This window comes from Pristiophorus japonicus, chromosome 8 (genome assembly GCF_044704955.1).
Source record: "Pristiophorus japonicus isolate sPriJap1 chromosome 8, sPriJap1.hap1, whole genome shotgun sequence".
Classification (NCBI taxonomy): Eukaryota; Metazoa; Chordata; class Chondrichthyes; family Pristiophoridae; genus Pristiophorus; species Pristiophorus japonicus.
In genome coordinates, this window is record NC_091984.1 from 100822499 (window position 1) to 100837321 (window position 14823).

General features: G+C 47.0%; 1 protein-coding gene across 1 annotated transcript in view; it reads left to right on the plus strand.

The window, feature by feature from the left end:
* Nucleotides 1-14823, plus strand: part of axdnd1 (axonemal dynein light chain domain containing 1) — a gene marked incomplete at its 5' end in the record, with an annotated part of 368202 nt that overhangs the window by 253855 nt on the left and 99524 nt on the right. Inside the window, one exon of the mRNA XM_070887184.1 lies at nucleotides 9126-9230. Coding sequence (XP_070743285.1) covers nucleotides 9126-9230 — 105 coding nt within the window. The remainder of the gene's footprint in view (nucleotides 1-9125; nucleotides 9231-14823) is intronic.

The following is a 14823-nucleotide window of genomic DNA, read 5'->3' on the forward strand; positions in this document are numbered from 1 at the left end:
GCAGTCCGCGCACTGATGATGCACTTACGGCCGCTTGGCAGCGGCGGGGCCTAAGTGGGGACTGCCAGAAAACCTTCCCCTGCTGAATTTGGCTGTCGGCGACCATTCAACCAGAAGTTGGCGGCCATTAGATTCCGCCGCCTGACCGCCGCATTCTGGCGGTAACGAGCCTTATCGGGATCCTGAATTTTGGCCCCACTGGGTCCAGTGCACTCAGCCACTTCTGGATTTCACATGGAATGAACTAAATTGACTGGACACTAGCATCTGATGGGGGCCGAGTAGGACTGTCCATTTGACACTTTTGGCTGAAAGTGTTTGTGGACCTTTCAGCCTTGTCTTTTACTAATGTGCGTGGCTCTGTCTTACTTGAGGATCGGGATGTTCAGGAAACCTAATCCTCCCCTTAGTTACACGGTTGCCCATCAGCATTCTTGCCTGATAGGATTGCAAAACTTTGTTAAAGGCCATTGGTTGTGGTACCCATAACCTTGTGCTTTTTATGTTTAGCATGTATGTGGTCCTGTGTTGTAGCTTCACTGGTTTGATACCTTATTCTAAAGTATTCCTGGTACTGGACCTGAAACACTCTTCCATGCTCCCCATTAAACTAGGGTTGGTCTCTGACATGATGTTAATGGAGGGATTAGGGAATTGTCAGGTCATAAACTTATACATTGTACTGCTCTTGGCCCACAATGCCTCATGGATTCCCACTTTTAGATTGGCAGATCTGTCTTTGCTCTGTCCTAGTTAGCAGAACCTTGATAGTGGCACAATACAAGAAGGTGTCTGTTCTTACTGCAAACATGAGATTTTGTCTGTGCGGTGATCACTCCTGCAGACAGATGTATCGCCAACAGATAGGTTGCTGAAAATGAGGTCATGTCGGTTACTCCCTTCTGTTGGTTCACCAGTTGATGCAGGCCTAGTCTGACAGCTATATCCTTTATGACTCTGCCAGCTCCATCAGTTATGGTACTACCTAGTCAATATTGCATATTGAAACCCCTCCAAAACAGAGTACATTCTGTGCCCATGCTTTCCTCAGTGCATCCACCAAGTGTTCAACATGGAGTACTGATTTGACAGTGCTGAAATTTTATTCAGTGGGTCGTTCCAGGCTGCCATGGGAACATTATAATGTTATTGAATCAGATTTGCACAGATGCATAAAGCAATTTTCGAATGCAAGAGCAATCGAGATCATTCACTTCCCCATGGAAACATGACAGAACTCTGCAAGAATGGCAGGATTTTTTTAGAGATCGTAGATTGCGCCGTTGGAGGTGGGAAGGGATGTGATGAAACCTCCAGGAAAACATCCAACCAGAGTTGCCAACCCTCGCCGCCTATAGTGGGGTGATGGAAATCGGGAATGCGCAAGGGTTAAGAATTGGAGGAAAACGGAGATCTCGGAGGGTTGCATGGCTGGAGGAAGTTACAGAGATATAACAAAATTAATCCTGGTGTACACCAATGTGACTTGTAGGCAGACGTGTCAGTTTTATAGTTTTACCTTTTATGTTTAAGTGTGCTGAATGCTGCCGGGGTTGGGGGAGGGGGAGGCAGCAGGCAGAAGGGAGGGAAAGGTTTCTAATTAATTGGCCCAGCTGTTTATATTGACACAGGTTTTTTTCTTAAATTTTCCCTCTATCAGCAGCATAAAATATGATAACAAGAAGCTTCCAATAGACATTGTTTAAAAGTAAGTGTTTTGCATCAAGCGCCATGAGTGACTGCTGTATGCCATGTGGCTATATATTTAATTCTGTCACCAGGTTGCTGAGATGTCCCCCTTTCTTCGTTACCCACTGCCAGCAGCTCTACAACTCAAGATTTCTAGCACCTTCTCTTCTGCTGTAGTCAAATTGGTGAATATTGGTGGGCCACCTCCAGTTCTTTCCCTCCCCCTGTTGTTCTGGGCGCTCTTCTCCTGCAAGCCAGGGAAGAAGAGAACTTTGATTAAGAGTGATAGAATGAGTGTAGGGAATGGATGGGCTTCATCAGTAGAGGGTGACTGTGAGGGAGTGGCATGACTTTGCCAAATGGCCTCCTTCTGTGGTGTTACTTGCTATGATTGCATTAGGATGAGGGTGAGTGTCACTGGTGGTTAGTCAGATGGGGATGTGAGTAGGTGCATAGACAGAGAGGGATGGTGCACCTGCTGGTGGTGTGAGGACTGATATGCAAGAGTAGGCAGAGTGATGAAACATAACATAGAAACATAGAAAATAGGTGCAGGAGTAGGCCATTCGGCCCTTCGAGCCTGCACCACCATTCAATAAGACCATGGCTGATCATTCCCTCAGTACCCCTTTTCTGCTTTCTCTCCATATCCCTTGATCCCTTTAGCCTTAAGGGCCATATCTAACTCCCTTTTGAATATATCCAATGAACTGGCATCAACAGCTCTCTGCGGCAGGGAAATCCACAGGTTAACAACTCTCTGAGTGAAGAAGTTTCTCCTCATCTCAGTCCTAAATGGCCTAGCCCTTATCCTAAGACTGTGTCCCCTGGTTCTGGACTTCCCCAACATCAGGAACATTCTTCCTGCATCTAAGGTTGGGAAGGCAGAGTGATGGGGTTAGGGTGACACGCACATCAGGATGTAGGTGAATGTGGCATTGCACTCACCTTTCCTGACCTCATGAGATCAATAAATATTTTCGGGCACTGGATCCACGTCTGCCTCACTAAATCCCTGCTGCTGACCTCTTCCACGATCTCCAGCCATGCCCCCTTAGTGTTTTTGGCTGTTCTTTTGAGATCATCCGCAGAGAAGAGGACCTAACTGCCTGCTCTGATTCCCTGGACCAGCACTTCCAGGGAGGCATCAGGGAATCTTAGCACAGCCTTCTGTCTGTGTGTCTCCATAACCCACAGAAAGCTCAATATTATGCAGCAATTTGTAGCTCTCCCAAACACCTTGATCTCTCCTATAACAACCTTCAACTGAGATATGTGCAAGGCTGCTTTAAATATCCGTGCTGAAAACGAGTCATCGGTGACGTAATAAAAACAGAAAATGCTGGAAATCTCAGCAAGTCAGGCAGCATCTGTGGAGAGAGAGCAGAGTTAACGTTTCGGGTCGATGACCCTTCATCCGACCCGCTCCATTTAATTGGACCAGGAAACCCGCATGACCCTGTCAATTGATGCAATTGAGCTAAATGCGCAGTGAAGGACGCGCTGTTGAAAAGTTTGGGATTGTGGCCCGCTCCGGATGCACCTGCCCTGATGCTCAGGTAAAGATTATGGCCTCTGTATCCACTCTGTTGAATCCTTTTGACATTGTAAACACCTCGATCTGATCACCCCTCAATCTTCTGTACTCGAGGGAATACAAGACAAGTTTATGCAACTTGTCCTCATAATTTAACTCTCTAAGCCCTGGAATCATTCAGGTGTTCTTTCGATCCTCCAACAATCTGTTTATCCATGTGCTCTTATCTTTGCCATTCATCTCTTATGTGGTTTATTATCAAGCGTTTTTGAAAATCCATGCAAATCATCTCCATCAGATTTCTTTTATCTATCATCTGTTATTTCTTCAAATAATTATTTAATGTTTGTCAGGCACAAACCTGTCTTTTAGAATTCTGTGTTGATGGTCCTCATTAACTCATGTGCCTCTAAGTGCTTAGTAATTTCATTCTGTATTATAGGCCCCAAACTTGGTCAATGTGCCGCCAAGGTACAGCTGAAAAAAACAATTTGAGGAAAATCCTCAGGTACCGCTGATGTGCAGCTCAGGTCCTGCCCGGCGGGAGTTTAATCGGGGAAGTACCACCAGTGGAAATTCCTACTGCCCACCCATGCCGGAGTCTGCAAAAACGCGATTTTGGTGGCTACGATCCTCTAAGATCCTGCTCCTGCCCGCCAGAACGACCGCTGGGAAAAGGTGTTCTGAACTGGCTGTAAATCAGATGGGAGAGGCAATCGCACAGAGTGGTCCAATGCTGCACATCCTGGCTCACTTACATATGCTGGACCCGTATAATACCCACAGAATGTGTTCACAGATGGAAATTACGCTGCTCAGAGACACTTTACATATGGAAATTAAACTCCTCATTAACACTTTACACATGGAAATGAAAAGTACTCCATTGAAGGGCAGGTGTGGGATAGGAAGCGGGAATGAGGTGCGAAACACACTGAAAGCTCCATGGAGATGTGCTATAAGGGTATAGAAACCATTGCAGACAGAACAGATGTCGTGAGACAATGTGAGTGTACAGATGGTATGAGCTAATGTAAAAAAAAAAGGAAAGAATTAAATCCTGTAAGGTTCTCTTAGGTGGCAGAATGTGATCCTTAGAACAACATGAGATCAAGTACAGAAGATGGAAAACTATCTATAATGGACTGCGATGTCACTGAACAACATGTCATGTCAGGGGTGTGGCTCAGCGATATTGCACCTATGAGAATGTGGACTCGAATGCCAGCCTTTTAATGTCTGCCCTCCAAGTTCTACAACTATCTATGATTCAAAGGCAGTCTTCCTGCATTGGTGACCCTTACTTGACGTTGCTAAATTGCCTGAGTCGCATCATAAGTGCACGGCAAGATATTGCTCAGAGACCTGTACACTTGAAGGAGATTTGTCTGTTTCTCAGCATGTACCCCAGATTGTCTAAAAGTCAAGAGTTGTTGAAAAATGTATCTGTATTGAATGGTGCAGCATTCCAAAGTGACAGAACATGCAAACACGTGAAGCCAAATCTTTAACATTATTACAAAAGCCAGTAAGTTGGCAATCAAAAGGAAACATGTAAAGCAACAGCAACAACATTAAGAAGATTTAACAACATCACTAGCACCAACATCCAACCCTCTACTCACTACCACCACCTCTCTTTGCTTCCCCCCGCCCCCCCCGCGATGTGAGGCCCATTGTCCTCTTCATGGCTCTGCCATCACCACGGCGACCCTCACCCCTGCCCCTCACCGCCTCTGCTCCATGACGTTGTGCAGGAGGGCAGCCGGAGCACTGCTGTCGTGTTCGTCGTGGAGAGAATGTAGGGGGTGAGATGGAAGACACTGGCATCGCTGGTGTGGCGTCGGGGGATTCCATGACATGGCCTGAAAGCATCGATTGGCGCATGGCCTCTACAGAGTCGCTGTTTCGCTCCACCGCACTAATGAGCCGCAACATACTGCCAGTATGCTGCTCTGCAAAGCTGGCGATGCTGGCAGTTATCCCAGCCATGGCCTGCAGCAGATCGTGACCTAGGTCGACGCTCGTGCTCGACAACTGCACCATTTCCTGCATTGCTGCCACCTGTCCTGCATATTCATCTGCTTAATGCATCATCCTGGGTGGATGCAGCTTGGTGGCTTTACCGGCACCGCTTCTGCGCCTCCCAACATTTGATCCTGCTTCGTCCAATTCAAAGCCCAAAAAGTCGGACCCAGAGACCGATGTTGGCCGCACAGGTGGTACACATGTCAGGAGGCTGCAGGCCTCCTCTTCCACCTTCTCGACCTCGTGGTACAAATACTGGGCCTTCTCCCTCCTCTTCCTCCCGGTCTTCATGTCTCTGGGTGACTAAGATGGATGCGGTGGAAATGGGGGATCTTTTGCGGGGCGAGAGGCAGAAGGAGCTGGTGTGTTGGGCTCCTGATGACTTCGAGGTGGAAGGCGCTGGTGTTAAACACTGCCTTTGTGTGCCAGAGTGGATGGGGTGCATACATCAGTGCTGTTTGATTGATCATCTGCAAGTGTACAGGACAACATTTAAGTGGTTAGCTGGGGGGGTGGGGTTGGTCATGCTGTGATGAGAATTGTCACATTTCACATTCTTACTTCAAGGACTATCATCGATACATCATCACACCATGAATGGCCGACAGCCTGCATTAAAAAGCATTTGACATAACATTACATGACCTTGCATGACATGAGCGTCACACCGGTGAGTCATTTAAACTTACCATCCTCTAGGATGGGATCGGCACCACCATGTGTGGTGGCACGGTGGTGATCACCCACAACGTCAATGCATGCTAGTTACCGCGATGACATCTGGTGGGCCTCCTCCTGTGCCACTCTGCTTTGATGTGTTGGCTGTTCTTTTCTTCTGCAGAAATAAAAGTTGCAGCCTTTACCCATTTTGCACATGCAACACACACACACACAATGGCCACAGAACGTTTTGAGTAGTACGGGAGTACATCAATAAGATGTTTACTTATTCTTGCTGACACAACCACATCGTTCCACCTTTTCCTGCACTGGTCTCCATACCACACAATGTTGCCCACTGAGGACACGGCCTCACCAATCTCCCACAAGTGCTTCTATATTGGGGTGGTGCAGGCTTGCCACCACCATCCCGGGTGAGGTCTTTATAATGGTGGTCCACCTCTGAGACAACTGCCTCCAGCTCATCCTCAGTAAACCAGGGAGCTCTGGGCCTCCCTCCATTAGAATTCTTGGCAGCTTTTCTTTCACTCATGAGAGCTTTGTAAGATGGATGGCTGCTGATAATGTTGATTCTCTCTTTAAATTAGACCACTCTACAACTGGCAGGTGAAAGTGAGTAACGAGGTTATATGCGCATGCACAGCTCGGTCCTCATAGAAACACAGAAAATAGGTACAGGTGTAGGCCATTCGGCTGTTTCAGCCTGCACCACCATTCAATAAGATCATGACTAATCATTCCTTCAGTACCCCATTCCTGTTTTCGCTCCATACCCCTTGATCCCTTTAGCCATAAGGGCCATATCTAACTCCCACTTGAATATATCCAATGAACTGGCATCAACAACTCTCTGTGACAGGGAATTCCACAGGTTAACAACTCTCTGAGTGAAGAAGTTTCTCCTTATCTCAGTCCTAAATGGCCTACCCCTTATCCTTAGACTGTGTCCCCTGGTTCTGGACTTCCCCAATATCGGGAACATTCTACCCGCATCTAACCTGTCCCGTCCCGTCAGATTCTTATATGTTTCTATGAGATCCCCTCTCATCCTTCTACACTCCAATATATAAAGGCCCAGTTGATCCAGGTTCTCCTCATATGTCAGTCCAGTAAGTTATAGTCAAAGCCTTTTCTTTTTCTTCCCTAGTATTCCTGAGATGTGCATCAATCATTATGGTATACATCTGACAATGATGTGTCTACCCTAAGTTTGAATAACTTTAGTGCCAGCTCTCTTTGAATAATAGCTCCTACTAACTGTTCTGCGCCCACCTTTGGTGGTTCTGCAATCTCAATATCCACCTGCTCTTTGAATACTGAGGCAAAGTACAAGTTTTGCCTCCTTTATCTCCTGACTGCTCTACTCAACCTTGACTATATTCTTCGTAAGAAAAATTTCTATAGGTAAATTAATATAATTTTGTTAATTTTCTCTCATAATCCCTCTCGGTCTTGCTAACCTCCATTTTAGTCATCATCATAGGCAGTCCCACGGAATCGAGGAAGACTTGCTTCCATTCTTAACATGAGTTCTTAGGTGGCTGTATAGTCCAATACGAGAACCACAGTCTTTGTCACAGGTGGGACAGATAGTTGTTGAGGGAAGGGGTGGGTGGGACTGATTTGCCGCAAGCTCTTTCTGCTGCCTGCGCTTGATTTCTGCATGCTCTCGGCGATGAGACTCGAGGTGCTCAGCGCCCTCCCTCCACCTAGGGTGGTCTTTGCCAGAGACTCCCAAGTGTCAGTGGGGATGTTGCACTTTATCAGGGAGGCTTTGAGGGTGTCCTTGTAACGTTTCCGCTGCCCACCTTTGGCTCATTTGCTGTGAAGGAGTTCCGAGTAGAGCGCTTGCTTTGGGAGTCTCGTGTCTGGCATACGAACTATGTGGCCTGCCCAGCGGAGCAAGTGTGGTCTACGCTTCAATGCTGGGGATGTTGGCCTGGTCGAGGACGCTGATGTTGGTGCGTCTGTCCTCCCAGGGGATTTGTAGGATCTTGCGGAGACATCGTTGGTGGTATTTCTCCAATGACTGGAGGTGTCTACTGTACATGGTGCATGTTTCTGAGCCATACAGGAGGGCGGGTATTACTACAGCCCTGTAGACCAATGGCTTGGTGGCAGTTTTGAGGGCCTGGTCTTCAAACACTCTTTTCCAGCGGCCAAAGGCTGCACTGGCACACTGGAGTGCTTAAATACTGCTGCTTTTAGTTTCAAAATTGATCTAACCTATTCATCCCTTTGATGCATTATCTTTTTTCCTAGTGGAGTATGCTTGATTTGTATCTTCCAACTTCTGTTTAAATAGTTCCATTGCTGATCTATAGTTCTATTTTGCCATTTTTCATTCCATTTAATCTGAGCAGGATTCTTTTTTGTATCTTCTTCTAATTTGCTTTTTTCAGTCAAGTACCCATACCTGCTTCCTACCTTGTCGGAGCAGCAATAATTGTGGGGTAGCCACCTGTTGGAATGTATGTTGCAAGAAACCCAACTGCCTTCTGTATGTTACTAAATTCAGTAACTTGGAGCTTAAATGAATATGCTGGAGACTCTTCCTACCAGTGTTTACACCCTGGAGCTCCCACATCCAGAAATATCGGCCAACATGGGTTGCTGCTCTCCTGCCATTGGAGCCCTATTAAACTTGAATTTATGCTACACAAATAATAATAAATAGTATAAAAATCGAAGAGGTGAGTTTAACTATTTGCACAATTTTGTTGTTCACCCCAATTTGAAGCAAATTTGCTCCATAAACTGACTCTTCTGTTCCCCCATTTGACATCTCATCTGAAGGACAGCAGGTCCAACAATGCAACACTTTCTCAGTACAGCACTAGTTTCAGCCTCGAATATGTGCTGAAAGCTTTGGCTGGGTCTTGAATTTGCACCATCTTCAATCAGAAGAGAGTGCTATGAACTGAAGAGTCTAGTTCTGCCAAACAGTCCATCAAAAAATAATTCGAACTTCTGGAAGAGCACACTGCCTAATCCCACTATTGTGACATTTCCTTTTCCTACAAGGGAATATTCTTTCCTTCATACACTGCCTGTCAAGTTAGAATTTGTATAAAATGCATGTCTACTGGTGTTTTTGTGTTGTACCATGCTCCATAGTTTTTCTAATGTGACTGTGTAATGAGATTGCTATGTTGTCATTACTCCTCCTCATTTCTCCTTCACATTGCAGGGCTCGGCCACCAAAATACTTGAGATGTCTGACTCTGAACTATCCGTGCTGCTGCCAGAAGAAACAGAAACTGTTGAGGGGCCTACAACCATTGCATCTTTCTATGTAAAGTCAAACCACATGTGCTTTTTTCTTAAGGATGAATGCCTGTTTAGTTGAAAAGCTCTATCACTAACCAATTGTTAATGGTAAATTTATTTTAAGAGAAAAATAATAATGCAGTGCTGAATTACACAATATTTTGCTCAGTAACAGTCATCATCATCATAGGCAGTCCCTCGGAATTGAGGAAGACTTGCTTCCACTCATAGAATGAGTCCTTAGGTCCTTAGGTGGCTGAACAGTCTAATACGAGAGCCACAGTCCCTGCCAAAGGTGAGACAGACAGTTGTTGAGGGTAAGAGAGGGTGGGACAGGTTTGCCGCACGTTCTTTCTGCTGCCTGTGCTTGTTTTCTGCATGCACTCGGCGATGAGGCTCGAGGCGCTCAGCGCCCTCCTGGATGCACTTCCTGCACTTAGGACGGTCTTTGGCCAGGGACTCCCAGGTGTCGGTGGGGATGTTGCACTTTATTAGGGAGGCTTTGAGGGTGTCCTTGTAACATTTCCTCTGTCCACCTTTGGCTCATTTGCCATGAAGGAGTTCTGAATAGAGCGCTTGCTTTGGGAGTCTCGTGTCTGGCATGCGGACAATGTGGCCTGCCCAGAGAAGCTGATCAAGTGTGGTCAGTGCTTCAATGCTGGGGATGCTGGCCTGGTCGAGGACACTAATGTTGGTGCGCCTGTTCTCCCAGGGGATTTGCAGAATCTTGCGGCGGCATCGTTGGTGATACTTCTCCAGTGACTTGAGGTGTCTACTGTACATGGTCCATGTCTCTGAGTCATACAGGAGGGCGGGCATTACTACAGCCCTGTAGACCATGAGCTTGTTGGTAGATTTGAGGGCCTGGTCTTCGAACACTCTTTTCCTCAGGCGGCCTAAGGCTGTGTTCGCGCACTGGAGGCAGTGTTGAATCTCCTCATCAATGTCTGCTTTTGTTGATAAGAGGTTCCTGAGGTATGGGAAATAGTCCACGTTGTCCAGGGCCGCACTGTGGATCTTGATGACTGGTAAATCAGTAACAGTTTTGTACTATCAGAGGCATGCTATTCTGCTTATTTTGAGACTTTGTATAGATAAGTGGGATATGTGCCAACATGCTGTTAAACATCCTGGGTCCAGCAGGACAAATTTCTCAAGTCTATCCATTAGTGTTGGCAGGTTTTGGTAAGGGAGGGGGGAGGTGCAGTGAGGACAGTGAGATATCATAGCTGCACTTATCCTTTACTTGCTGATGTCCATGCACTCACTTTCCAGAGGGAGTCACTAGGTGGTGATCAGAATGAGAACAGGACTTTTTTTTCAACTCTTTCTCCCCTTCTGTCTTGAAGTTGATAACGCATGTTGGAGTAGGGCTTAGCAGGCATCAGTTGCCCTCATTCATTTTCTGATCAGCATTATTTTAATGTCAGCAGTAAATAAAGCTATAGGGTCAGAACAACTTAAGGATCCTGAGTCCATGCATCTACTTTCCAATCAGATTCAGGAGGGGAACTCTGTCATGCCATTTGTAGCACCTCTACTACCACCGCAGTGAGATCAGCTAACTCAAATCTGGGATCTTCTGGTCTGATTCAATTACATGCTGTGATTACTTATTGAGCTATCAAAGATGCAGATGCTGAATTCTGGAGGCTGTTTTTGCTTTACTCACCAACCCAAATGGGAACTAGACTGAAATTTCCAAAATTAATTTTGCTTTGAACCTTCAAAAGCCATCATAGAGGAAAGTTTTTCACTCCACTTTTAAGCCCATTGCTAGGGTTAAGGACATTTCCTTGTGACCGGAGAAGAAATTGGAGCAGCAAGTGGAGGATCCAGTTGACATGGTCCACGTAGGAACCAACGGCATAGGTAGAACTAGGAATGAGGTTCAGCTGATGGAGTTTTGAGGAGCTAGGGTACAAATTAAAAAGCAGAATCTCAAAGGTAATAATGTCTAGATTACTACTTGAGCCATGTGCAAATTGGCATAGGAACAAACCGATTAGAGGTTTAACTGCGTGGTTGAAAGAGCGGTGTGGGAGGCAGAGGGTTCAATTCATGAGACACTGGCACCAGTACTAGGGAAAGATGGAGCTGTTCCATTGGGACGGACTCCACTTAAACTGGGCTGTGTAAGGGGAGCTTGGGGTGTGGGTTCGAATCCACACTCCCCTTGGGTTCTGTACGTGCAATTTATGAGGGTGGGTGAGTAATGAGGCACCAGACACAGTGGGTAAGAGTTCAAAATGGCTAATGTTGTTTATTTAGAATAGCAAACACAAAGATAGAGGGCATAGGAAGAGGTCATAAAATAGCAGTAATGGCAAAATCTCATTCAACAACCCGAAAAATCTCGCAACAGGGAAGGGGAAATCAAGAGGTTAAAACATCCCACTCACACACAACCACACCTCCCACTCCCACCCTTCCTTCCAATTCCTATCCTAAATTGAGTCTGTGAGGGGGTATGGGCGATACCGGGGTTCTGTAGCACTTATTTCAGCTCAGGGTCCCTCTGGGGTGGGTTTTATGTTATTGTTCGGTTTTCCTCTTCGATGTTGCGTTGGTTTCTTCTATCTGCCTCTCGGTTATCGTCAGACTACAGCTGTGAATCCAGGTTATTGAATCAGGTGTCCAGGTCTGCACAGCTCTGCATGCCCCAGCCTGATGCTTTGGCTATTCTCACCCTGTCCAGTGTGTTCAGGGCTAACAGCAGCACCTGCTGCCACTTGCCAACCACGAGGTTGGCTCGTGGGTTTTTAGTCTCGACCAAAATCAAAGTTTGCAAAACTCTCTCAGCTCCTTCCCCCCCCAACAGCCAGCAGCCCTTTCAAGAACTGACCCCAAACTGTTTTTCTCCACAACTGCTTTTCTCCACAACTCTCTTTCCACAACTGTCTTTCTGGTGGTTCTGTGTCCTATATTTGTATTCAATTCAGTTCTGGTCTTTTCGCGCTCAAACCTAGTGGGTGGTCCATTGTGTAAGTTTGGGCGGGGAGATAGCTTTGAATATTTAATCAGAAGATGTCACAGGTACACGCAGATGTGAGGACCAGGGTATTGTATCAGTGCACATAGGCGCCTGGAAGTCTGTGGGTCCTTTGTTATAGTCCTGGGAGTCAGTGGGCCATTCCTGCAGTGATTCATAGTTTTGATTCAGAGGTATTGTCCATATTAATTAGGTAGATAATGGCTCACATTCGTAGTTTGATTTGAGGGGGGGGTGGGGGGGGGAAGTCATTTTCAAACTGGGCCGGGAAGTCCTTATTGGTTGAAGATTTCCCCACTTCAGGCCCAACTCGACCCCTGATTGGCCTGTCAGAATGCACTTTTCCCCCATTGGCCAGTGCCTCGGTCTCGCTTGTGAGCCAGACTCCACAATGTCTGTATCCGCCCACACGTTTTCCGAGCCTGCTTTTACTTGGCCAAAAATGTTCATTTAGTGTATGGAACGATCCCATGTTAGTTTTCTTGTCCTTACGGTGTTTCAAATGCGGCCGTGGATTTTCGAACCCTACACTCCCTCATTAAAACACTCTGTCTCAGGGTGTTTTCAGAATGTGGAGCAAAACCTTTTCCCTCTCACAAAGCCAATCTTCCACAAATCTTACCTAAACCCACGATAAACATTAAAATACACCAATGGTATTCATACATTTGGAATCAATACAATACTGAAAATGTAAAATCTCAACCAATACCCTTCACCAAAATCATAATAGCACATAATATCACACATCATAGTATTACACTGGTTTTTTGTTGTTGTAGGGTGAAGTAATGTTTCTGGGATTTTGTACTGCTTTGAACAGATCCGTCAGGTGCTCTGGTAAAAAAATGGAATGTGGTATCCGAAATGTGCTACATAATTGTCCATGCTGTTAATCATTGATGCCCTGGTGTTGAAACCGGTAAAAACATAGATCCAGATCCCTCTTCTGTGTCTTTTCGGTTTAATGTTGTCTCTGGGTTGTAGACTGTACAGCAAAGTCTTATTGAAATAGCCAAAAAATCGAGCTCGTAGAATGTCCTGAACATTTCTCGAAGGAGAGCCTGGTAGAGGCGTTCTGTCTCTTTTGGGCACCACTCAGGTAGGTGCACCTCGGTAAGGTTTAGGATGACGGAGGCCACGGCGTAGTGGACCCCCCGGTATAGCAGCTTGTCCGTGGGAACCAAAACCAAACCGCTGTCTGGTCCCTGGGTGGTGGTAGGGCATCTGTCCGTGTCAGTTGGTTCGGTCGGGGCTGTGGGCAGGGGCTGTCTGGGGTGTGCGCTTAACTCGGCGGCGTGGATGGAGCTGGGGTGGCTTACTATGCATGCGACCGTGCTCCGGTCCCATCCCATCCCCTCCCCTTCATCCCGCCACTGTCGGGAGAACACTATGGAAATGCCTGCTGGGCATATCTTCTCTTACCCCCACATGCACACATACATTCCCAACTCTGCCTCCCACCATTTATCCCAACACACACTCACTCCCACCCCCTGGGTGCCTGTGATGGTCCGGTAGGTGCTGTTGTCCAGTCTCTCCCAATCTGCTGTCGGGTTTCCCATGTCCTTGCTCAGCTTCCTGAGCCACCACCACCTTCCCACCGGGATGTGCCTCTTACCAGTCAGGCGAACCCTCTTCCCAGTCAGGCGAACCCTCTTCCCAACCACGACCCTAACCCGGGATGCGGTCACCTCAATGCTGGGGCAGGAGACTGATGCTTCCCCACACGTGAACCCGGGGTGGCTGGAGTATCTAGTGGAATTGGACCCCACCCACCCTGGCCACCTTTCCCTGTGGGTGATGGTTGGTGTCTGCCCCCCTGAGCAATGGCTTCTTCAGTCTCTTCCCCGGTAGCCGATGCACATTCTGATGTAGGTGCACATGAGCCGGATTTTCCTCATCTGTGGTTCCTCTTCTGAAAGACAAAATCTCATTTGGTTTAAAGACACAGAGCCCCTTGGCTCATCCCTCCCCCATTTTCCCCTCTGTCTGCACCTCACAGTACCCCTGCACGGGTTTAGACTGTGTGTGCTTATTTTTGCTGTAGAAGTGAAGGCATTTCAACTAATTGGTCTAACCGCAAACCGCAACAAACCCTTAAAAAAACAAACAACCTTACACAAAAGAGGAAGTGAGAAAAAAGTCAAGAGGTTTCACCTAATAAACCCTTGAAAAAACTAACAACCTTACACCAAAAGAGGAAGTGAGAAAGAGTCAAGAGGTTCCAGGCTCCCCCAACCTATTGGCTCAAAAACCTCACTGTTATACTCCTTATATTGCAGAGGCCACCTGAACCCCACTACACGAGAGAAAACTTTATATATATCTGTACAAACCTACTGCTCTCCTTTTTAACCTGCTTGCCACCCTTCCCGGGTGGCTGTGCTAATCCCTGAGACACTCCTTGGTTTTCCTTTTATGAGGGGAATGTAGGGGGGAGACCACCTCTTCTTTGGCCTCTTGGGCCGGACCGACCTCCACGGCCCCTCTGTCTCCCCTGCCAAGGTGTCCCCCGAGCTTTGGGTGGTGCTTACTGGGCTGGTACAGCCCCTCACCCCTTCCAGGGATGGCTCACTGCCCTCGGGAGCAACGAAAATTCCCCCGGCAGGCTCCTCACTACCGG